The 23,776-nt window shown below is 45.7% G+C and overlaps 4 protein-coding genes across 5 annotated transcripts; 2 read left to right on the plus strand and 2 right to left on the minus strand.

The window, feature by feature from the left end:
- Window positions 1-2,465: 2,465 nt before the first annotated feature.
- On the plus strand, window positions 2,466-6,072 carry LOC104582009 (probable receptor-like protein kinase At5g61350). Its single transcript, XM_010231260.3, has one exon. It carries the CDS (start codon window positions 3,218-3,220, stop codon window positions 5,759-5,761), a length of 2,544 nt encoding a protein of 847 aa, XP_010229562.1. The 5' UTR covers window positions 2,466-3,217; the 3' UTR covers window positions 5,762-6,072.
- Window positions 6,073-8,169: 2,097 nt separating this feature from the next.
- Window positions 8,170-10,481, minus strand: LOC100835362 (origin of replication complex subunit 1). Its single transcript, XM_003559109.4, has 4 exons — window positions 9,604-10,481; window positions 9,044-9,469; window positions 8,653-8,965; window positions 8,170-8,539 (listed from the first exon to the last, which is right to left on the minus strand). Exons 1-4 carry the CDS (start codon window positions 10,377-10,379, stop codon window positions 8,489-8,491), a joined length of 1,566 nt encoding a protein of 521 aa, XP_003559157.1. The 5' UTR covers window positions 10,380-10,481; the 3' UTR covers window positions 8,170-8,488.
- Window positions 10,482-13,207: 2,726 nt separating this feature from the next.
- Window positions 13,208-17,774, plus strand: LOC100831685. Of its 2 annotated transcripts, XM_014897399.2 has the most exons (11): window positions 13,208-13,697; window positions 13,789-14,933; window positions 15,044-15,316; window positions 15,438-15,563; window positions 15,656-16,027; window positions 16,138-16,273; window positions 16,367-16,529; window positions 16,653-16,778; window positions 16,873-17,067; window positions 17,192-17,314; window positions 17,422-17,774. In XM_014897399.2, exons 3-11 carry the CDS (start codon window positions 15,067-15,069, stop codon window positions 17,533-17,535), a joined length of 1,605 nt encoding a protein of 534 aa, XP_014752885.1. In that variant the 5' UTR covers window positions 13,208-13,697; window positions 13,789-14,933; window positions 15,044-15,066; the 3' UTR covers window positions 17,536-17,774. The 2 variants fall into 2 exon arrangements, with proteins under 2 accessions (XP_014752885.1, XP_010229571.1); XM_010231269.3 differs by having other exon boundaries at window positions 13,208-14,933.
- A 498-nt stretch (window positions 17,775-18,272) lies between these two features.
- LOC104581967 (probable WRKY transcription factor 25) lies at window positions 18,273-22,594 on the minus strand. Its single transcript, XM_024457930.1, has 5 exons — window positions 22,571-22,594; window positions 22,117-22,518; window positions 21,048-21,676; window positions 20,794-20,943; window positions 18,273-18,825 (listed from the first exon to the last, which is right to left on the minus strand). The coding sequence occupies exons 1-5, from the start codon at window positions 22,592-22,594 to the stop codon at window positions 18,615-18,617; spliced, it is 1,416 nt and encodes a 471-aa protein (XP_024313698.1). The 3' UTR covers window positions 18,273-18,614.
- Window positions 22,595-23,776: the final 1,182 nt, after the last annotated feature.

The following is a 23,776-nucleotide window of genomic DNA, read 5'->3' on the forward strand; positions in this document are numbered from 1 at the left end:
ATTGTGAACAGTGACTTCATTTCCTAATGTCCCTTTTCCTTTGAGGAATTCATTTATATTGTTTAGCGCCCCGCAATGCATAACACAGACGTTGGAAGTATTTCAAGTGTGAGATGGAAGAACAGCAAATGAAATTGAACTCGCCGTTTTTCACACTTCGATACGCTCAGATATCCGGACACTGACTTTGCAATCATCAAGGCGATTTTGTTAACTCGAAGGCTTGGATGACATGACAGACAAGCCTAGCGTAGCGATAGAGGGCAAACTGTAGTCGCGAAGGATCCGTACCGAAAGATGCTCCAGCTGAGTTAAAGAGTTCTTCATGTCATGATCGCCAAATAAGGGCCCATTCATCATTGGAGAGGAAGCAAATATTTACACTATCAGGTCGTTTCATGTGACACAAGGAACCAAAACTGTAGTCGTCGCTAGGCCTAAGATATGTACTACTCTCTTCATACATCTTACTCCTGTTTTGTTTACGACTCCAAAAGTTTGGCTACAATACACAAGACAACAAGTACATTACAAGACTGACAGATGACATACAAAATGTGTGTTTTATTCTTATGTGCTTAACAGTTAGCAGTAATCATTGGATTCCAGAACGAAAGGAAGTCCAGTCAGTAGGGTCCATTTCGGCACACCTACATTCTTTAGCTGCTTGTGAGGGGTTACTGTAGAACGAGAGCTACGTAGCACGGATTAACCGGTTATATTTATGCAAAGGTTGACATCAAAATCAAGAGGACAACCTATGCCAATATTTGCGATTGTCCGTGCCTGTGTTCTGGTCGCAGGAGGCGGCCTACCTTCGTTTGGTTTTCTCGACGCAAACTTTGTCTTGTCATGGTGCGTGTATGGCCTAACAGATCACGGGTTTCCCGTTCCGTTTATTTTTTGACAAGTAGTTTCCCGTTCCGTTCCGCTTAGAACCTAATCAGGCAAAAGAAAATGCGACTCTCCCTTAGTTTAGTTAACTTGAGCAAAAACACACACAAAAAGGAAATTTTGCCCTTTCAAGCTTTTGAAAATTGTCAACTACTCGTATTTGAGTAGCAAAGAAATAGCAATGCTAGATTATTCCCACTAACCTTAAGTCCTTAGGAGTATCCCTAGCTTTCGTCGAACAAAAAAGGAAAGACCATGCCTCACTTCTAACTTGGCTTTGCTTGCTGCAGGTCTAGTCAATTAACATAGAAGGCCCGTAGCAACTTGCAGGGCATCTTTGATTAGTGCAGTAAGCTTGTCCTATGGTTAGGTGATCAAAATAGACGCCGTAATAGAATCTCGTCACAATTCTAAATCACTGACATGTTGAACTTAGGCTGCATAAATTATAAATTTGCGCAAACCAATTGGATCATTACAGAGTACAGACTGCTACAATGCCATGGTTAAACTTACTTATGACATCACAAAGTATGACAATTTTCGGTATGAACCAAACAGGCCATAATCTAATCAGGCAAGCAATGGGCTTAGATTGAGCCCACAAAAATATCAAGCCGAGTCTAGCACATCTGCGCCTCAAGGACCCCACAATCCTTTACCTACTGGTACCAAATTTGGTCTTTCCTCAGGAAAAAGGACTAGAATTGATACTAAATACAATAAAGATAGTCATCGCAAAATAAACTACAATATAGATAGGATATGGAACAATGATTATGCAGTTCAGCTTTAAAAATATCAAGTCGAGTCTAGCGCATCTGCGCCTCAAGTACTCCACGATCCTTTACCTACAAGTACCAAATTTTGGTCTTTCCTCAGGAAAAAAGGACTAGAAATTGATACTTAAATACAATAAAGATAGTCACCGCAAAAAAAACCCAATATACATAGGAGATGGAGCAATGATTATGCAGTTCAGCTTTAAAAATATCAGAACGATGCAATCAACCGTGCCAGTAATAGGTTACCACGGTACCTTTCAGAAAAAAACAAAGAAAGATACCACGGTACCTTTCAGAAAAGAAAAGATACCACGGTAAACAATAGACGTGTAAAACACTATTTTTATATCTTTCAGTAATAAACACACAATATGTTAGTAGTATAAGACTCTGAACAAACAACGGAATAATCGGGTGTATTTCTTATTGGAAGCAAGAAGCACAATAGGCAGATCATAGAAGCAAAAGTTATTGGTGTCCCACTAATTAGCCGGTCAAACGGAGATACCAGAGCGGAGGGAAATGGGCTGCCACTTACATGATCCGCATATGCAGCTGTCTCCCCAGTAGGTAGAGGGTATTGGATATTTGGGCTAGGAACGCTCCCACGTTATCGATAAAATAGAATTTGCCTTTGATCTTCTTTTTCCTAACAATATACGCCTTATCAATACTGTTTGGGAAGGAAATGGGCAATAACTTGGCAGCACACCTTGCTGGAAGAACATTGCTACGCATGGCAGGGAAATAAACAAACAAATAAATCATCTCGAGGGCATTCACCGAGAAACATTAATTTGTTTGATGTTAACACAGGCCGGCCATAATATTCTCATAAAAAGTCCATGTGGGTACCACGAAAGGTTCACAAATCAAACCAAACACCTAAGAACAACTCTGCTGACAGCCTAGCTTCATTATTCAAAGTGTTCATTTGAACCGTATACTACTTAAATCATTAACTTATTAACATCTACCTGCAAAAAAAATTAACTTATTAAACATCCAAAAATGATAATTGCATTGATTAGTAAGTCCATTAATTGAATATCCTACAGACCTACAGCAAACCCTTTCGAACTACATCCATTGTAAGACCTCAATTCCCCTAAAAAAATGCAAGACTTCAAAGATCCAATTGAATAAACAAGTGAGAGGCCGTTGATACATATACCACCTGCACTGCACAGTTATGCCTGACTGATTCTTGTCTAGCTGTTGCTCTTTGAAGCGATTGTGCTGGTCGGCTTGTTTCCTGTCAAAGTACAATAAAGCTCCACCTGTCATTTATGTACAGCAACTCAAAAAAAAATACAGATATAAGTTGCTCATTCGGCATGATATTTAAAAGGAAACCTGATCTCATCTGAACGTGCATCCTACCAATACCTCCTCACTTGACCCAATGCATTCCCTCCAAAAGATCTATGAAAGACTTCTTCGTTCATTCATGCATTCTTTCTTTCTTCAATCCCAAGAGCAGTTCCATCCTCCCATGAGAGGCGACCAATAGTACTTGCTACAAGGCAGTGCTGCTGATGCCAACATTTGCAATTTTGGCCGAAAGCATGGTTGAGTGGAAGAGAGTACCGATGTTCTTGATCATCTTCATCCTTTCCATCACTGGCGTAGCCACCACCAATGCAATTGCATCAAAAACAGATCGGTTTGTACCTCAAGACAACTACCTCCTCAGCTGCGGGGCATCTGCTGCTGTGCCGCTTGATGATGGTAGGACATTCCGCTCTGATCCTGACTCGGTATCATTTCTGTCAACCCCGACAGACATCAAGATCGCTGCTAAAGCCTCCCTGGCTTCTGCTTCACCATTATCCCCACTCTACCTTACTGCAAGAGTATTCTCTGACATCTCAACTTATAGCTTCTTCATCTCCCAGCCTGGTCGCCATTGGATTCGCCTTTACTTCTCACCTATCCCTGAGAGCCAATACAACCTCACCACTGCAACATTTTCCGTGTCCACTGATAACATGGTCCTTCTCCATGATTTCTCTTTCATAGCCAGTCCTCCCACCCCTATACTCAGGGAGTATCTTGTGGCAGTACAGGGAGACAACTTGAAGATTGTTTTTACCCCAAAGAAGAACTCAGTAGCATTCGTCAATGCTATTGAGGTTGTCTCGGTTCCACCAAGCCTTATTCCAAACACCACCACCAGAATGGGTCCTCAGGACCAATTTGACATATCCAACAATGCGTTGCAGGTTATCTACCGGCTGAACATGGGTGGCGCACTGGTTACATCGTTCAATGACACACTAGGAAGAACCTGGTTGCCAGATGCACCCTTTCTGAAGATTGAGGCGGCAGCAGAGGCAGCTTGGGTTCCTCCTAGAACCATTAAGTACCCCGATGACAAGACAATCACACCCCTCATTGCTCCAGCAAACATCTATTCAACGGCACAGAAGATGGCCTCGGCAAATATCACAGATGCAAGATTCAATATAACATGGGAAATGGCAGCGGACCCAGGATTCAGGTACCTTATCCGCCTACATTTCAGTGACATTATCAGCAAGACACTCAATAGCCTCTACTTCAATGTATACATTAATGGCATGATGGGTGTCTCAAACCTGGATCTATCAAGCCTGACAATGGGGCTTGCAGTAGCCTACTACAAGGATTTCATTGCTGACTCCTCCAGCATCATCAATTCCACCCTTGTAGTCCAGGTTGGCCCGAGCACAACTGACTCAGGTAATCCCAATGCCATCCTTAACGGCCTTGAGATCATGAAGATAAGCAATGAAGCGAGCAGCTTGGATGGCCTCTTTTCACCGAAAACAAGCTCACAAGTTAGTAAGAGGACTCTGACTGGCATAGGGCTTGCTTTGGTAGTGACAGCTGCATTGGCTGTAGTGATATGCTGCAGGCGAAGCCATAGACCAGAATGGCAGAAGACAAACAGCTTTCACTCTTGGTTTCTTCCTCTCAACTCTTCCCACTCAAGCTTCATGAGCAGCTGCAGCAGGCTCTCCAGAAATCGCTTTGGCTCAACAAGGACCAAGAGTGGATTTTCGAGCATATTTGCATCCAGTGCTTATGGGTTGGGGCGCTATTTCACCTTTGCTGAAATTCAGAAAGCCACAAAAAACTTTGAAGAAAAGGGTGTTATTGGCGTTGGAGGCTTCGGAAAAGTTTATCTTGGTTCTATTGAGGATGGCACAAAGCTGGCTATCAAACGAGGCAATCCATCATCTGATCAAGGTATGAACGAGTTCCTGACTGAAATTCAGATGTTATCAAAGCTTCGCCACCGCCACCTGGTTTCACTCATTGGTTGCTGTGATGAGAACAATGAGATGATCTTGGTTTATGAGTACATGTCAAATGGTCCACTGAGGGATCATCTGTATGGTGACACAAACATCAAGCCTCTCTCTTGGAAGCAGCGCCTAGAAGTGAGCATTGGGGCAGCAAAGGGCCTGCATTATCTGCATACAGGTGCAGCTCAGGGCATAATTCACCGTGATGTCAAGACTACCAACATCCTCCTCGACGAAAATTTTGTGGCCAAGGTCGCTGATTTTGGCCTATCAAAAGCTGCTCCATCCCTCGAACAAACTCATGTCAGCACTGCTGTCAAAGGAAGCTTTGGGTATCTTGATCCAGAGTACTTCAGACGTCAACAGCTGACAGAGAAATCTGACGTATACTCTTTCGGGGTGGTACTCTTTGAAGTGCTGTGTGCAAGACCAGCCATCAATCCAGCACTTCCAAGAGATCAGGTGAACCTGGCAGAGTGGGCCCGTTCATGGCACCGAAAAGGGGAGCTTAATAAAATAATTGATCCCCATATTGCAGGACAAATCAGGCCTGATTCACTTGAGATGTTTGCTGAGGCTGCCGAGAAATGCCTTGCTGACTACGGAGTTGACCGTCCATCAATGGGAGACGTCTTATGGAAACTTGAATTTGCCTTGCAACTTCAAGAGAAGGGTGATGTTGTTGAAGGCTCCAATGATGGGATCCCAATGAAGAGCTTAGAGATGTCAAACGTCGATAACATGGAGAAATCTGCTAATGTTATCCCATCTTATGTCCAAGGAAGATGAATATATTGTGGTGTCATCACAGTCTGTAAAGGTATTAAGGTAGTAGTGCAATTTGCTGTCTGATCCCATGCAGACATGTCTACCACATTAATAGAAGGAACTTTGCCTTGATATGGTACAGAAAGAATTTGTGATAGGCTCCTGACAGTAGATTATACCTTTTTTTACTTGAACATCCAGTTATTGTGTGTTATGATGAAGGATTCATATTTTATGCCACTAGAGAATATTGCCAGGCTATTTGTAAGCTAAACCAGTGCCATCAGATTCTATTAATCATGATTGTTATTTGACTCTTGGAGGTAAAGTAATTCCATCATCTGCTGAATGTAACAGTGTCAAATATTTCAAGTGTAGAAAATGCTAGTGAGGAGAATAGGAGCAATTACCAATTGTGTAACTAAGTAGAAATCGTACTCAAGGATAGCAGACGCAAATCTTCTTAGTATGAATAGGAACCTAAATTCACATCCTTGAGGACTTGAACCCAGGTAGTGGGATTGTACATACACTCCCCCAACCAAGTGAGCTAGGCTCACCTCCTAGATGCAAATCTTCTTACAAGCACGAGTCTATAGTTACTGTGTTGTACCTCATAGAATGCTCACCCTAATACAATAAACTGTGGCATCATAATCTTTTGCATTGTGTGCTGTGCAGTGAGGTCGTCGTAACTCATGAAAAATGTTTGACATAATTAGATAGGTCTCTTGTTATATCAGCAATTAATGATGGCCACATCCAAGAACGACAAGCAAAAGTAAGTTTTTACAGTACATTAGGGCCAAAAACACTTTCACATTCATGTAATAGTTGGTACCACATAGCTACAGTTGAGCACTACTCCCTCCATTCCATAAAACACCTCACATAATTTTTTTTCCCATCTGTTCCCTTATATAGCTCATTTCTCATTGATTCCCGCTCCGGGCCAATAACTGTCCCCACTCATCTACTTCTAAATCAACTTGGTTGGCCAGGCACTAGAAATGAGAATCCATCTTGGTTGAAGTGCACAGATTTATATGAGCTGTTTTATGGAATGGAGGGAGTATTAAACAGCTACTGAGTATAATTAGTTTAAATGTCTCTGCCAAAAACCAGAACAGCACTCACATTCAACCATCTCCTTTAACTACTACTACCTCCGATCCATATTACTTGTCGCAGCTTTGTCTAGATACACATGTATCTAGACGCGTTTCATTGTGTAGGTACATGCATATCTAGACAAAGCCAAGAGAAGTAATATGGATCGGAGGAAGTAGTATAAATCGTTTCCAATTTTCCATTCAGTACCACAAAGGACCTAACTGCTTCAAGTACAGCTTAGGGAAGATAATATCCACACTCCACAGGCTTATATTATCTAAATGGCAATTGGCACATACAATTCTTGCAGGTAATTCTCACAGGCATTTCAAAAAGCAGCTTGTGCAAAAATATGAATCATATGCATTTGAAATGATGGCAGTGGTACGAACAGTATCTTACTATATAGGACGATTTGGAAGGGAAAGATCATACCTTGTGATTGTCTTGACTGGTTTACTTGGACAGAAAGATTAATCAGTCATCATATCAAAGCACCACGTGTGAACCAATGCATCGTGAAGAGCCCTGTGATGTGTCACTGGTAAACTTTGAACCAGCCAGTCAGAATGCATTTAAAACAAAGAATTGGGACATATGGTACATAAAGTGGATATGAGATGCTCCATAGCTTGTGTTAAACATGCAGTATGCCGTGTGAAAACCGTAGACCATCAGTTCACAAAAAAAAAGTACAATGGTCCGTAGAGTGAGAAGGTTTGGCTTCACTCATGTAAACATTAAATTAAGTTTATGTGGCCATTTTACTTCATTATTAACAAAAGAAATCACCAAAGTTAGGGGTCTAGCATGGAACTCAATGAACTAAAACAGGACCAGTTGGCTGATTGCATCTTGCAAGTATTTCTTAAACTAAAAAGGGTTTATTATTGAAACTTTAAACACGTGAGCACTCTTAATTTTCAATCATCTAGAGATGATATATGGATACAAATTTCAAACAAAGGAGTACAGAGAAATATAACATGATAACAGTTACCCAAAGAGTACAAAGTATGCATGCTGCTTAATAAGCTGACAGAGGCAATATACCATAGACCTGGACAACACAGTGTAAAATTGAATATATGGTACTCCATTTGACCCATAATAAGTGTCTCAAACTTAGTACAACTTTGTACTAACTTTGTGCTGAATCTCAGACACTTATTATGGATCGGAGGGAGTAGAATTTTACATGAAAAATGGCAGTGAAAGTTCAAATGGTTCCAATGGAATAGGGACTGGTTGTGTACAGAAATAATACTGCCTGAGGTGCAGATAAGTCAGATTTATGGTATTACACATGCAGATTGTGAAGAAAGAAAACTAAGTATTTTGGATAAGAATTTTCTGTTGCAAAATAGCATACTATTGATAAGCAAATAAAACATCCGGTGCACTACAAATTATGGGACATGTAACAGAAGCTTACAGACAGTCAGTTACATTAAGTTTAGGATGGACTACAATACTCAGCCTTTCAAGAGCAGCATAAGCTAGGAAATTACAAAAGAACATGGAGCATGTAGCAGTTTCCTCAATACTCTACAATCAAGGTAACTAGATAGATCTCAGCGGAGCATCTAGAGCCACCAAAAGTAGTTTCTGCTGCCTGGACTAAGAATCGAAAGGCTATCTTCTGTACATATACTTCGACAGAGGGAAACCAACACTCCTGGCAACCTGTCAAGTAATAATGTAAGCATTTATAGAATAGAAGGCACGATATTAGAATACTTAACCGCACAAAGGTTATACATAGTAGATCTTACATAACAACGTTATGACATATTCACCTTGAGAGCTAAATCTTCATTGACATTGGATCGATATCTCGCTGAGCCTTCTAATGGGCAGCTCCGGCTTTTAGAGAGAAAATTAGAATTGCACAGGGTAGACAGTTGTAATAGAACATCTGACATCAAACCAGTCATTCCACTTCCACCAATAATACTGTCTGGGCACTCAACTTCATTGAGCACATCTTCTGACACTGATGTGATGCACTGAAATATGGCCAAGAGTCTCTCAAGAGGAAATGTACCAGGACCTTTCATAAGCATCTCTTCAGCCATGGTATCCTTTCTATCTATTGATGCCTGAGAGCTCCTGCATTAAAGAGCAGCAATACAAACATTGATTAGCCTTTAAATTGGGCGACTCTAGAGATGATAAGATATGACATACTTTCTCTTGCAGTTACGGCTATCTGACCCTCCAGTGGAATCGAATAACGCCGCATCAAGAGTAGCTGGGTTCCTTGAAGCCAGGAAGGCGGATAACAGTAAGTATTTGGCGGACACTGACATGTGGAACTCTAATTCACTCGAGAGACCATCTCTGCCACCAAAGTGCCATTTGACGTTACCCTTTCCACTAGAACTACCATTCTTGAATTCACCCACCAAAGCTCTCATGGGGACACTGAATGTTTCATTCAACACCACGGCCAAATGTGGTTGCAAATGTTCAAATAACCGCCTCTTAATACCCTCATCAGGAACCACTTTCAAGTCCCCCAATGGCTCACAGTACTTCCTGAAAAGCGGCTCTAGCGCTGCTGCCAGCTCATCAACCCTCCTTGTCACTCGGAATAATGGCTTCAGCACCACACTGCCCAAGCATCAAAGTACCATAAGAAAAACTTTAACCATGTCGCTGAGTAATCACCAATCATGTGAAATTTACCACGACCCATTCGAACCAGGATCGAATGAACACACAGGAAGACCTGCTGCTTCCCTTACCTCAAGAAGGATGAGTACAGCTTCGGATTGGGATGTCCTCGCATCAGAATGTCGTTGGCCTCTTCCACCGTGTAATCCGGGAAGTAAACATAATTCGGCTCAACAGAGCCAGTCATGGTATAGTACGCATCAGGCGTTGCGCTACTCACGTACACGAGCACAACCTGCGGTAATCGGAGGAGATCGTGTAGGCGGAGGAGAAGGGAGATAAGTTGGGCGCCCTTGTCCCAGCCCCTAACGACCTCCAAATTGTCGAACACAAGACATGCAGGCTCGCCCTGGGCAACGAAGCCAGCAAGGGCGTCGCGGAGGATAGCGATGAAGTCGGAGGGCTTGTCAGGGATTCTCCGGCGGGACGAATTTGAAGACGGTATCGGGTTGAGCTGGGAGAGGATGGAGGCGAATAGCGCGCGAGGGGAAGGGAGGGAGCGGAGCGCGGCGTAGGCGAGGCGCGGACTGGGGCGGAGGTGCCGCAGCGCCAGGAGCAGCGCGCGCGTCTTGCCGGTGGCGGCGCCGCCGTGGAGCATGACGGGAAGCGCGGGCGCGGGCGCGAGGAGGCGGAGGAGGTCCGTCACCTGCGTGCGGCGGCCGGGTAGCGCCTCAAGGAGCGCGTCGAGGGTGTTTTTCTCCTCCGGTTCGGCGGCGGCGGCAGGGAGGAGTTGGCGTCTTGGTGGGGGTTTGGGCCTGGATTTGGGAGATTTGGGAGGGGAGCACGGCGAGTCGGGGGCGGAGGCGGTGGAGCGGGTGCTGCGGCGTGGGGTGACGGGTTGAGACATGGCGGCTGTTGAGGAAGCGAGCGCTGCGTGGCGGCCGGCGGCGGGGGAAGGTCGTCGGAACCCTAGTAGCCACGAGGCAGGGGGACGGCGACGGGGAGCGGGAATCGGTTAGTTTTTGGGCGCGCGCCGCGGTGGAAGGAATGAATGCGGCATTGGGCACGGATTGGGCCCATCTAATGGGTTCGGGCCGCACATCCTAGCCTGTTGCAGTGTTGCCGGTCTCTCGGGTGGTAAGGCCGAATTTAGGAGCGGGCTATCGAGCCAACTTTTGTAGCGAATATGGGCCAGAGGCTTACGACGAGTTTACGGCAAACCCAGTAGTTTATGGTTTCCTTTTACTTTTCACTGAGATAGTCTCCTCCCCCTTAAAAAAAAAAAAACTCCGTGTATAGATAGTCTCCTGTGCTACTGTGAAAAAACTACTACTCCGTGAGTAGTTTTTTACAGTAATTTTTTCCATTCTACACCAGGGTTTCAAGTGATACAAAAATGCAATTAATAGGGACAATGTGGAAACACGGTACAGATTGTGAAGTTGGTACTCCGTAGTACAAAAATTAAGTAGAAATTGCGCAGTAGAAATCAGTGCATAGACGCAAGCAAGAATCGTGTAGTATCTCACTGTAGTGTCTTGCATGCGGCACACTCGATCCATGTACTGACTTGGTGAAACATATACCATGATACCAGATTATTACCAGGGGCACTGCAAAATTGAAGAAAAACCACACGGGCGACGGATCTTCGATCTTAAAATCACACACGTGCCATCAAGCGTGCGTTCTTCCTTCACATGTTTGGTAGCTTTCCAATCTTCCAGTTCCAGTCACACCACGAACAAGAACAACACGGCTAAGTTACAAACCGGTTCGTCTCAACGAGGCAAGCTAATATAAACCAGTCAAAAGATTAAAGGGCCGAACCGAATAACATGTCAAGGATTCCTCATTTCCTCTTGCTACTTTATGATCTCAAGGAGGCTAGCTAATAACTAAACTAAGCCAGTGACCTGTCGTACGTTACGTACGTGGTGGATATATCCGGACAGCTTAGCATCCGAGGTACTTCGTAACTAATTAAGCATTGTTTATCTCGTCCATGGCCACTGGAGGACGACAAGCTTGATGGAGACGTACTTGCCGTGCTCCTCAAAGTTATCATATCGCCTTCGTCGCCTTTAATCTCCACATCAACATGATTACAATGCGACAGTACGTAAACTAAAGAAGGAAGGCAACAGTGTGCCTCAGTAACTTCAGACACCCCCTCTGCTTATGCTGTCGAGAGCTCGATATAGCATTCACTTGAGAAGGTGCCATGTGAGGCGCACTGGGTGTCTGGGTCGATCCTATGACCAAAGCTTTTCCTTTATTTTTTGTATGGTGGTTCAGCAGCGTGCCAACGTTTATTGCGTTCCATGGATCAGTTGGTTTAACTCAAAAATTTAAGCTGAAAGAGGTAGGGACATCATTCTTTCTCACGTCCATGCTCCTCGAGGGCACGCCGCACGCGCAATTGTTTATTTTTATAGTCGGGCTTTTGTGTTCAAAATCTTTTTGGTTGCATGATGTATATATGTACTTGATCAAATCAAAATTGCCGTGAGTTTTATATATGCATAAATCAAATCACCCACAAGTCTAAACACAGAGACTTGGTCAATGTATGTTTCAACAAACTCCACCACGTACGTATACCAGATATGACACATTAACTTCACGATCCCTAGGATTTATCGTACTCCCTCCGTCTAACAAAGGATGTCTCAAGTAAATTGAATGCATCTATATACTAAGTCATGTGTAGATACATTCAAATTTTGACAAACTTGAGACATCTTTTGTTGGACGGAGAGAATATTCCTTTTCCACGTGAGGTGATGTATAGCTCCAGTATAGTTTCCTTTTTGTTTCCATGACATGGTATGCTCTATGCTGGCCAGCAACAGTAGTACGTGACTTACTCTTCGGTTTTCCGTGTTCAATATGGCCTATCGAACAAAAAATGCTGGCGTGATGCACGTACGTGGAGAAGATCGATGGAATAACGTCAGTGGGGGTTGATCAACCGCTGCATTTGTTCCTCCCTTCCCTTCACTTTCCAACAGATCGAAGAAACACACGGCCGTCAGTGACCAAACCTCGTTTTCAATTAGCATGCCCGAGTTTCTACTAATGATAGCCACAGCTAAAAGAAAACATGCTGGCTTTATTCTTAAGGGCGAAGCAACTTTTCATTTTGAGCTGAGGACGAAGCAAATCGGTACTACACAACACGGCAAACTCGGGGAAAAAAAAGGATCGATCGGCACCGTACGTTCGCGATCCGACGGCAGCAGGAGGTCCACGCGGTCCCGCCGGGGAATATATCCGTGTCCGAAAACGGAGCAGGGAAAGACCGACCCGAAAATTGACGGGTCTCCGAAGACTCGCCGTTGATCTAAAAGAAAGAAAGAAAGAGAACGGGAAGCGATTCGATCCACACTCGTTACGCAACTCGTGATAAGCGGGAACGCCTGAAAGAGAAAGACCCGGCCGCGTGCCGCGGCATCATCGGGCATTCGGCACGCAGTCATGCTAAGTCTCCGGATGCTCTCCAAACACCACTAGCGCCACGGGCGTTTCGCGGCTGCACGCACGCGTCTGCATTGCCAATTCTCCACCTCCTTCAGGCTTCAGTGCCGCAGACGGCGGAGTGTACGCATCAGGAACAGCATCTGCACCAACTCACACTACTGATCGAGACCATTATGCTTCTTCAGTTGTCTTCTTCTTTTCTAATTTTCAAGAGTGATCTATAAATATCATCACCAGTCGCCTCCACCTGCTCATTCAGCTAGCTAGTAGTGGCATTCATCAAGAAAGCATCGCCACTGCCATTTTGAATTTTGAAGGTACTTCTTTTTTTTCTCACTTACTTAATCACACTGGTAAGTACCTTTGTTGTCAGTTTGCATTCCACATTCCTCCGTTTGAAAATAAAAACAGAAGTTTGTAATCCACATGCATGGTACTCCATTATTACATTGTGGAGGTAGTGTCATTTCTCCCAATAAATAAATAAATATACAGCTTCAAGAAAATTGAAACCTGGAGATAACAGGCCTGCAACACCATTCATCATGCCCGCTGCCATTTGCTGTCAGGCTGTGTACATACATCCTACACCCACACAGTTGTTTCCCTCTCTTTTTTTGGAGTTTGATTTGACGATTCGATGTTTTATTTATGTCCGTGGTCCATCATCATGGAGAGCACACCAGCAGACAGCAAAAGAAAAGGGACTATTATGATGTGTGCTCCTCCTCCATATGAAAAGGTCGCGGTTTTGACTGGCTGCATCCATCGCCATTTCTTTATAGTGGTTCTCCGTTACATATATAACTGGCATGAGCTTTGTTGTTGATCAGGTTGGAGGGCGGCCTTTTTCAGTAGCTGGTTGTAAGCCATTTGTTTAGCGCTCCCCTAATATTCCCTGTCCAGTGACATTAGCGTGCAAGCTACCTATAAGGAAAAGACCCCCTTTCTGTAATGTAAACAGGTATAATAATAGGATCTCTACAAAAAGATATAGTAATCATGAAAGGGATTTTGTGTATTTTTTAAGATAATAAAGGGATTTTGTGCCTGCAGAAACCATTTGATTAATAATCAATGCCCATGATAGTGCGTAATTTCGTTAAATGTCTGTATCATCAGTCGCAATCCTGCATATGTCACACAAAGGATTTGGAGATTTTGTTTACTTGGGAGAGTACTTCTTGCTGAGATTTGCCACCATTGTCAAAATCATCAGCAGGGGATTTTCTCCTGGTATTCCTTTGTTTATCTCCATACTATATAACTGGCACAAGCTTCCTCTATGACCGAGTACGCAAGTACACGCGCAGCTGCAATTTGACCAACCCTGGATCGATCAAGCCTGGAGAGCTCGAGTCGTTGAGTCACCTAACCAGTATTCATTCCCCCAGCAGCTGCAGGTACCCACAGAAGAAGAAAAAAAAACAAGTATTTTGAAGCTCAGAACCTTCATGGCCAAATTAGTTTATTTAGCCAGGCACTTTGTAATCTTGTATTGTGTCCTGTTGCTAGGAAGCCAGGGGGTCTGGGTTCTTCAAACACGCGTGACAGAGACCCGTACCACCCGCCCTCACGCACTTCTTTATCCTTTTCTCCTTCGATTTATATGCCGCGCCTTTGCTGAACAACAAAGATCAGGGGGGGAGGGGGAGATCCATCCATCGATCAACACGCTTTTAAGGCCAAACCACGGGTCCTCCCTCCCGACCAATTATCTAAATGGCATGCGCGTCACGTTCTTGCTGCGCATGATTATGATGCGCTTAGCGAGTTACAAGTAGAGGGACTGGATAAACATTTGCTTGCCGCAGCAGCTGGCGTCCGTGACCTTGTGGGAAGAACGGAAAGCCGGCCGGCCAGCGCCAGCCCCTTTTTTTTTTGTTGCAGTCGCATTATCCGCCGAGAGAGAGTTTGGGTCTTTGGGATAATTGGAGATCGCTAGATTGGTTGGTTGGTGGATTCCCTTGATTGATTGGTAAGGGGTAATTTGGTGTTCTTTGATCTGTCCTTTCGAGTTCTTCAAAGTATTTCTGAGTTCTGAGTTGCTGACCGTGAGAGGTGCAACTTGGTTTCCTTCCTTTCCAGGTGAACTAGCGGCGGCGGCGGCCATGGGTTCTTGCGTGTCGACGACGAGGCGGCGGCGGCGGTCGAGGAGGCTGTCGGCCACGGCGAGGAGGTTCCGCCGGAAGGTGTCTGCCGTGATCGCCGACGCGCCCGTCGTCTTCTCCGGCGCCGGCGCGTCCAACCGCTTCGCGGCGCGCCACGAGGTCCTCCACGTAGACGCGCCGCCGGCATCCGGCGTGACGCTCCACCTGACGCAGCTGCAGTGGCAGCACAGCCAGATGGACGCCGGAAATGGTGAGCCGAGAGCCCGAGACAGACAACCAACCGCCTCCCTCTCCAATTTCCTCGTGTTCTCCGGCAATCGGCACCAGGTTGCTCAGAACTCAGAACCCTGAAACATTTTCTATATTTGCAGTGATCTGCGAAGAAGCCTGGTACGATTCCGTCAGCATGCTGGGCGAATCGGCCGACTACGACTCCGACTTCGACGACGACGACGAAGACGATGATCCTGACAACGATTTCGCCAGCGTCAGCGGAGGTAAATCAAATGCACTCACTCGCCTGATCTTTCTTCTCCAGCGTTGCAGCGTTCAGAATTCAGATACTGATCCGATCTCCGTCAATTTCCAGATCCTCTCCCGGATGTCGTCGTCCCTGGCGGCGGCGGCACGAACGCGTCGCCCTGCAAGGACGCGGCGTGCCTGGCGGACACCGTGCAGCGGCTCAGGAGCATCGCCAACGCGGAGGCGTGCCAGGGAGACCCGCCGGAGAAGACCGATGATGATGGCTCGAGTGCTGCTGCTGATGAGTGCCTGAAAGAACCGCAGAGCGCGGCGTCGTGCTCGCCTCGGCCTTTCCCGGGCTCGGTCCCGAGCAACAAGGTCCAGCCGATGCCGATGCCGGTCGCCGGGGTCAGCCCGCACCACCAGAGGAAGAAATCGGCCGTCGTCAGGCTCTCATTCAGGAGGAGGTCCTATGAGGGCGATGAAATGACTGAAATGAGTGAGTCAACATCGAACACCTTTAGATGCTGATCTACTAGTAGTACTGTATCTTGCAATTGTGTTCAGTATTATTGGTTTTCTGCTTTGCTGACTGAATTGACAATGCAGGTGGTTCGGCCAAGTATTTGTACCGGCCGAGAGCCGGCTTGACGCTGCCGTGTTCGGCCGGCGAGAAGCCGTCGGAGGGTTGCTGGTCCGTTCTTGAACCGTCGGTGTTCAAAGTTAGAGGGGAGGGTTTCTTCAGGTAGGAAGCAAGAACATTGACATCGATACACAAACATCCATTGTGTGTATTTTGTCATCAGTGGACCTGACTGAGCACCTGAAATGCTTGCAGAGACAAGAAGAAATCCCCAGCTCCGAACTTCTCCCCTTACACCCCAATCGGAGCAGACATGTTTGCCAGCACAAGGAAGGTACACCACATCGCGCAGCACATCGCGCTTCCATCGCTCAAGCCTCACGACGCCTTCCCTTCACTCCTCATTGTGAACATTCAGGTAATTCAGCAGGGCACATTATGCTCCTCATTGTGAACTATTAACAAGTACCAATACTGCTTTCTCACCTTTGTGTATTGAGTGGTTAGTTCTGAAAACTTAACAAGTTAACTGAATATACAGTTGCCTACCTATCCTACCGCCATGTTCGGCGAGAATGACGGTGACGGGATAAACCTAGTTCTGTATTTCAAGATAGCCGACAGTTTCGACAAGGAGATTTCTCCTCAACTGAAGGACAGCATCAAGGTAAGTTCAGATTGATTGCGCCACGTCATCACAATCCAAACTTTTTTTTTCCAGCACCCTTGGCCCAATTTTCTGATGATACTTGGTTATGCAGAGGCTTATGAATGAGGAAATGGAGAAGGTCAAGGGGTTCCCAGTAGACAGCAATGTGCCTTACACAGAGAGGCTGAAGATCCTGGCCGGTATTGTAAATCCTGAGGACCTGCAACTTAGCACAACTGAGAGGAAGCTCGTGCAAACCTACAATCAAAAGCCTGTGCTGTCTAGACCCCAGCACAAGTTCTACAAGGTACTGACCCATCATGTTTTCTCACATGTCCATCAAGGCATCAACTCACAGACACTCGCTTCAGAAATCTTCATGTCCTCCCTAGTCCTGACTGAAAAATGTGCCTGTGCTCATTATGATGCAGGGTTCAAACTACTTTGAGATTGATATCGACGTGCACCGGTTCAGCTTCATATCGCGAAAGGGTCTCGAGACCTTCCGGGACCGTCTGAAACACGGTGTCATCGATCTTGGGCTGACAATTCAGGTACTTTTCCTCCTTTGTTTCTGCCCCTGGCCTTAAGACTGGCTGCCCTGAGGAAAATTTTGTTGACTGAAATTCTGAACCTTAAGCATGGTGTAATCTTGGTGCAGGCACAGAAGGCTGAAGAGGTACCTGAGCATGTGTTGTGCTGCATGAGGCTGAACAAGCTGGATTTTGCCGACAACGGGCAAATACCGACGCTCATAACGTCCAGTGATGAATGAGACTGGAAAATGAACTAACTTTGAGAGAAACAACTTGTATAGATCGGAAATAGTTGTAGGAACTAACACAAATTTATGCACTAACTGTGTGAATCTTCTTGGTGCGGAGAGACCATGAGAGCAATTTGAAAAAGGAAAATCCATATGCTCGTCCGTGTTATTCGTTTTTTGCGCCTCTAAAAAATGGCAATTGGAGCAATCTGCAGTCTAAAGTTGTTTGGTTGTTCGCATAACTTGAATGCTATTCCCTTCGTGTCAAATTATAAGATGTTCTAGTTTTGTTCCAAGTTAAATTTCTTAAAATTTGAAAAATATTACAAAGTACTTATATCTACAATATCGGATATGTATACTATGGAGATATATCATTTATGGATTTTTTTTGGCATTTATACATTTAGTAAAATTCAATTAAATTGTAGAAGTTGGTAGGTTTTTCTCTAAACCTGATCAAATTTTAAGAAAATTTACTGAAAACAAAGTTAGAGCGTCCTATAATTTGGAACAGAGATGGCACAAGATTGAAGGAAAAAAAAATCATCACATGCGTCTTGCTAATAACGTGCAACTCGTGTACCACTACCACCGGAAGTAAATTTTGCTTTTGGTCACCTAATAACAGTACACGATACACATAGAGGAACAAACCAAGAGCTTAATCCCTGGTCAGTTTGAGTACGACAACTAGTCGACCACACACACTAACCATCCAAGCAACAAGCTGGTACCCGAATAACTTCCATTCCGGTTTCCTTCGCACCGGGTACAACATTTTTTTCCCCATTCAAGAATAACAAATGTACATGTCATGCAATACAATACAAAGCCAGGAGCAGAGCACCAAACATCTGCAGCCAAACCCAAAATCTACGCTCCATTTCCTCTAAACCAACCGATGAAGTCTAGTCAATTTAACCACGACGAAACAACAATGAAATTAGCCAGCAGAAACACCTGCCCAAAAGAACCAAACAATATATCCAGCTCTCGATTATTATTCAGTACACTTCCATGGCCAGTAGAAAACCCAACCCACACGGGCAGGGCGATAGTAACAATCCAGGCAAGCAAAGGAGGCGTTAATCCCGGCTCTCTTCCTTGAGCTGACGAGCAGTATTGCCGATGGCGGTGGAGGGCGTCGGAACAGCAGAAGAGCCGCCGGTGGCCCTCCCCGGCGGGTGGTGGCTGTGGCGGCCGGTGTAGGTCGTCAGGACGCAGCTGGGATTGCTGGACGCCCGCTCGATCTGCTTCCGCACGTTGCAGTTCTCCGCCGTGCACTTGTAGTAGCTCCTGCATGCATACATGTACAGATCGATGTCAACACCAGCTGTTTGATTTATAAACACCGGCTGGTGAGTCGAAAAAAGAACCAAAAAATTTATCTAAAAAAGGAACCAAAAAAAGGGGTCTTGCCCGACTGGTCTAAAGTTCAGAAGAGACAGCAGATCTTCCAAATCATTAGCATGCCCACTTGGGTGTCGGCGACCAATGAGTGACACGCATGTTTGATCTCCACATGACTCCCTGTCTGATTTTATTTTTTTAAAGACGAAGAACCATGCATGTAGGAACTAGACACCAGTTTAATTAAGACACGAGACAGGATCAAACCTAGCTAGATTGCCTAGCCCAGTTATGGAAGCGGATGAAACTTGAACAAACATGAATGATGAATCTCACTCGATAGACAATGCACTGTACTACGAAATTATTCCCATCTTTCACATAAAAAACTACGAAATTACTCACATCTTTCACATAAAAAATTTCGAGTCACCAAAAAAAAACACATTGGCTTAGGTGTTTTTCTCTTCTCTTTTGGCGGAAACAAATTGACTCGAGCGATAAAATGAAAAAAATGCCAAGTTGACAGGCTAACATGCCAATTTTTGAGCCAAAACCATGATAGGATGGCACTAATATCACTTTGGATGGAGTGAGGGACCATTGGTGTCCAGTTTCAACAGTTAGAGGATTAAAAGTATACGAGAAAAAGTTGAGCGACCATTTGCGTACTTTTCGACAAGTTGATGGACAAAAAATATACTTTCTCTATATTTAAACATGGAACTGTGTTTGTTTGATTTTAGTTTAACCAAACTACAAATTCTTGTAACTAACTGTGTACGTCAAATGCACGTGTGAACTAATACACGGAAAATTATTTTTGTATTAGCGGGATCCATTTGTAATTAATTAAGGTTTAAGGTTTTGATAATTGATTGAAAGCCCTTTCAAATTATTCGTGACGTGAAACAATTAGGTTTCCATTATTGATGGCGTCAGGATACTAGGTAATTAAAATATGATATGCATCATTGAATCGACATGGGACGTTGGATTTAACCATTGGATGGTTGAGAACTTTTTTAGCCGTCACAACTCATCTTTTAACAATAGTAGAGATAAGCCATGTGCTTTCTAAAACTTTTAAAGTACACTATTTGTCCCAAAAATATGAGAGGTTTATTTATTTATTATCTTTCACGAATGATACAAACAAGTACACTGTATTGTTTTGCGGGATTGCCTACATATATGACTATTTTCACAATTTACAAGGGAGTGTCTAACATATTTTAAGGGAGTGTATATATAGCTCCGTCGATATTTGATAGTCATTCGATCAGGATCTTCTCATCTCCTTTGTACGAAGTTTGCACGAGTCTCGTATTAAATCATATAGTACTTAGTGGTGACTTGGAGATTTATAGTTACTAGCATAGCATAGTGCCCGTGCTTCGCTAGGAAATCACCAAGAAGAAGAAAAAAGTTAGAGATAACAACAACGTTAGACTATGAACCAACACCATTAAAGCCTGGCGATGGGTTTTGCCGGATTTGAACTTTGAACCCAAACGCAAGTCTGACTTGTTAGTGGTGAGAAGAGAATGGCCGAGAATAAGTGAACTCGAAATTTTAGAAGTAGGAAAATTCCTCGGTCGTCTAAAAAATAACCATGGTTCAATTCAGATTCACATGACGCGACATTTTGGGGCCGGGGTAGTACAATGTAGAAAGAATTGAACCATATTTTTCGAATTGTCATACTTCCTTCATCTCATATTAAGTGATTCAAATTTGTCTAAATATGAATGTATCTATATTCAAAAAGCATCGGAGGGAGTACCTGAGATGCGAGTATTTTTCCAAATGCGCGGACAAGTTAGATATGGGTTGGGTTCAGGCTTCAGATTACGTCAGGTTTAATCGTGCGCGCAACTAGCTAGCTAGCGTGGCATAAACAATGCAAATTACCTGGGACGGGGGTTTCCCTTGACCACTTTCTGGCCGTACTTGCGCCACCGGTAGCCGTCGTCCAGCAGATCAACTTCGCTGGGCGTCTGCAGTGTGATCTTGTGCTTCTTCACCACCCTCTGCCCCGCCGCCGCTCCTCCACCCGCAGTCCTGCCCAACCCAAATCAGCAATTAACCCGTCAGGCCAGTTCCAATGAATCTCGCTTCAAGAACAAAATTCCAATGCGAAAAATGCATCGTCCGTAATTAATTACCTGTCCTGGCCCTCCTGGCCGTTGTCCTCGTCGTCGCTCGGCAGCTGGTCCCCGTGTTCCTCCTCCTCTTCCTCGGCGTCGGCGCCGGAACCGGCGTCGGCGACATTATCGCCGCCGCGGCGGGGCTGGTGGGGGGGCCGCGGGTGGGTGTGGCGGCCCTTGTAGGTGATCTCCTTGATGCAGCCGTCGAAGGAGCGCTCCACGATCTTCTTCACGGGGCACGCCTCCCGCGTGCACTTGTAGTAGCTCCGCGGCGACTCGGCGTCCTTGAGCTGCTTCTGCCCGTACTTGCGCCAGTTGTACCCGTCCTTGCCCGGCTGCTCGATGGCCGCCGCCGCCGGAGCCGATGCAAGCGCTTGATGCGGCCGCCCCAGCGCGCGCAGCAGCTGCATCTGCATGCTCTGCTGCTGCTGCTGCTGCTCGTGCTGGAGCGCGAAGTTGTTGCCGCGGGGCGGCGGCAGGGAGGAGGAGGGCGCTCGCGGAGGCCATTGCGGCGGCGGGTCGGCGTGGTTGAAGTATGTCGTGGACGGTGGCTGGTAGGGGTTGTGGAGGGCGGCGGCGGCGAAGGGTGAGGCGAAGGAGGCGGGGTTTTGTTGGTAGGAGGACGACGACGGCGGCGCGTAGTTTGCCTGCATATATGATGTGCAAAAGGGTGCAGCCTTTTTTCAGTTGTGTGTCAAATGTTTTACACGTGATGCTGCAAATTAACATAAATCTTTCGGAGGTAGGATAAATTGGTTGTATGATCATTGTAGTTCGAGATGATTGTATTCTCTTAAGTAAATGCTTAAGGTGAAATTTGTAACTAACTAGCTATAGGACCTGAAATGGAGCTTTCATTAAACAGCAGCATGCAGAAGAAAGTTCTAGCGCAATCATCAATAAACAGGAGCAGCAAAGTAAAACAAGCACGAATTAAACAACAGCATGCAGAAGAAAGCTAATTCCTGCTTCAAGAAATAGCATCCAGAAGAAAGTTTCTAGCAACACAAAGCCTCTCCATTTCATTGACTCGCAACGATCATATTAACCAGAACCAAATCAAGAGTAAAGTTCATGCTTTAATTACCATGGAGAACTGCGGCGTGAGATTAATCGCGGTCGCCGAGGTGACCTCCTCAACCGCCCATGCCGCTGGCGGTGGCGGCAGAGGCTGGGGGTTGACGCCGGTGCCAAGAAGCGCCATGTAGGACGATGATGCATGATCATAATCGCCTCCGAACGCCGGGCCGCCGCCACCGCCGCCGTCGAAGACCCTCTCCTGACCAGACCCGAACGGCTGCTGCTGCTGCCTCATGGCGTCGCCTCGCCGATCTGCCATTGGCGTGGCCTTTCTCGCTTCTCGGGAGCGGGACAAGAGGTAGGAGAAGAAGACCGTGCAATGAGCCAATGACAGGGACGCCTGCCGACCGACCAGAGGGAAATACCAGAGGCTACGCTGGAGTAGACGACACCTGGGCTCCCCTCCAAGCTGTCAGCCGTCTCAAAGCCAAGACGCAAGCCTTCAGAAAAAGAACTTTTACCTGATCAGAGCAGCCAGTGACCATGCAAATGCACTACGCTCATCACATGCATTTCTTCAGAAATTGGTTGGTCGAATTGGCAATCTTTCGGCGGTGTTAAACCAAACTTTCTCTTAGTTTATAATGGATCTTAATCCGTGCTGTGTACAACTAGGAGTCAATATTCTGGGCCGGAGAGGCTCTAATAAGATTTGATCATCCGATATTTTGTGGTGCTAATTGTGGAGGAGCATGACCAAACTGCGTTGCACACACGGCCGCGCGCCCACCCCACAACGTGGACCAATGTTCTAACTGTCTGCAAGTCTAGCCAACGTGGACCAATATTGTGCTGCTGCCTTGTTAATTAGTCTTGAACGCGCTTTACGCTCTATATCTCTTTTAACCTATCATTCTTTTTTGTAGTTCATTCCTATCACGCTGATCCCAAGTGTTTGATTTTGCTAATATTTTAGGCCTCTTTCGAACTGTTGGCAAAATGTATTTTACAGCCATTATGGTCAGACAATATAAACATTCATTTGACAAATGCCAGCTTTCTCCAGCTCAATGTCAAATTAAGCTATTTATCACGCGGTTAGCTGCTGCTTCAATTGGTGGCAAAACAGGACTTCAGATTAATTAATTCGTTAGACCATAAAGGAGGAAATTGCACAAACCACCTATCATTGTGAGGCTTGTTGCGCAAAACATCCACTGTTCGTATCTTTTGCGTAAAACACCTACTATTCGTCTAATCTGTTGCGCATAAGTCCTAATCCAAGTTTTAGCATGTTGACAACGTTTCTGACAGATGGGACTCACAAATCAGTGCCAACATGGTATCTCGGCCTTGCCAGCGTGGATCGTGCCAGGCTGAAGAGGACCTCAGGGCGGCGCCTTCCCGCACGTTCTCCTCGGCGCCGGCGGAGGCGCGCGGCTCGTCCGTCCGCGACTCGGGTGCGTCCTGCGCAATCGCCCTCGTCGGGCGGCACCGCCGCCGCGTCGCCCGTCCGCCCGCACCTCGCCGCGCGCCTGCGCCGCATCTGAGGCGAGCCACGCCCGCGCTGCGTCGCCTGCACGCCCGCACCGTCCGCCCAGCACACCCACGCCGCCCCGAGGTCCTCTTCGGCCCAACCCAATCCACGCTGGCAAGGCTGAGATGCCATGTTGGCACTGACTTATGGGCCCCATCGGTTAGAAATGTCGTTAACGTGCTAAAACTCG

Source organism: Brachypodium distachyon, chromosome 1 (genome assembly GCF_000005505.3).
Source record: "Brachypodium distachyon strain Bd21 chromosome 1, Brachypodium_distachyon_v3.0, whole genome shotgun sequence".
Taxonomy (NCBI): domain Eukaryota; kingdom Viridiplantae; phylum Streptophyta; class Magnoliopsida; order Poales; family Poaceae; genus Brachypodium; species Brachypodium distachyon.

What these genes read in the sequence shown, in the direction of transcription:
- LOC104581967 (XM_024457930.1), bottom strand. Translation starts at nt 22,594, where the DNA reads ATGGTCACTGGCTGCTCTGATCAG. An exon ending in TCACTGGCTGCTCTGATCAG is followed by an intron (nt 22,519 to 22,570) that starts GTAAAAGTTCTT and finishes GACGGCTGACAG; the next exon opens with CTTGGAGGGGAGCCCAGGTG. An exon ending in TCACGCCGCAGTTCTCCATG is followed by an intron (nt 21,677 to 22,116) that starts GTAATTAAAGCA and finishes TCATATATGCAG; the next exon opens with GCAAACTACGCGCCGCCGTC.
- LOC100835362 (XM_003559109.4), bottom strand. Translation starts at nt 10,379, where the DNA reads ATGTCTCAACCCGTCACCCCACGCCGCAGCACCCGCTCCACCGCCTCC. An exon ending in AGCCGTAACTGCAAGAGAAA is followed by an intron (nt 8,966 to 9,043) that starts GTATGTCATATC and finishes TCTTTAATGCAG; the next exon opens with GAGCTCTCAGGCATCAATAG. An exon ending in ATGAAGATTTAGCTCTCAAG is followed by an intron (nt 8,540 to 8,652) that starts GTGAATATGTCA and finishes ATTACTTGACAG; the next exon opens with GTTGCCAGGAGTGTTGGTTT.
- LOC100831685 (XM_010231269.3), top strand. Translation starts at nt 15,067, where the DNA reads ATGGGTTCTTGCGTGTCGACGACGAGGCGGCGGCGGCGGTCGAGGAGG. An exon ending in TTTCGCCAGCGTCAGCGGAG is followed by an intron (nt 15,564 to 15,655) that starts GTAAATCAAATG and finishes GTCAATTTCCAG; the next exon opens with ATCCTCTCCCGGATGTCGTC. An exon ending in TCCTCATTGTGAACATTCAG is followed by an intron (nt 16,530 to 16,652) that starts GTAATTCAGCAG and finishes CTGAATATACAG; the next exon opens with TTGCCTACCTATCCTACCGC.
- LOC104582009 (XM_010231260.3), top strand. Translation starts at nt 3,218, where the DNA reads ATGCCAACATTTGCAATTTTGGCCGAAAGCATGGTTGAGTGGAAGAGA.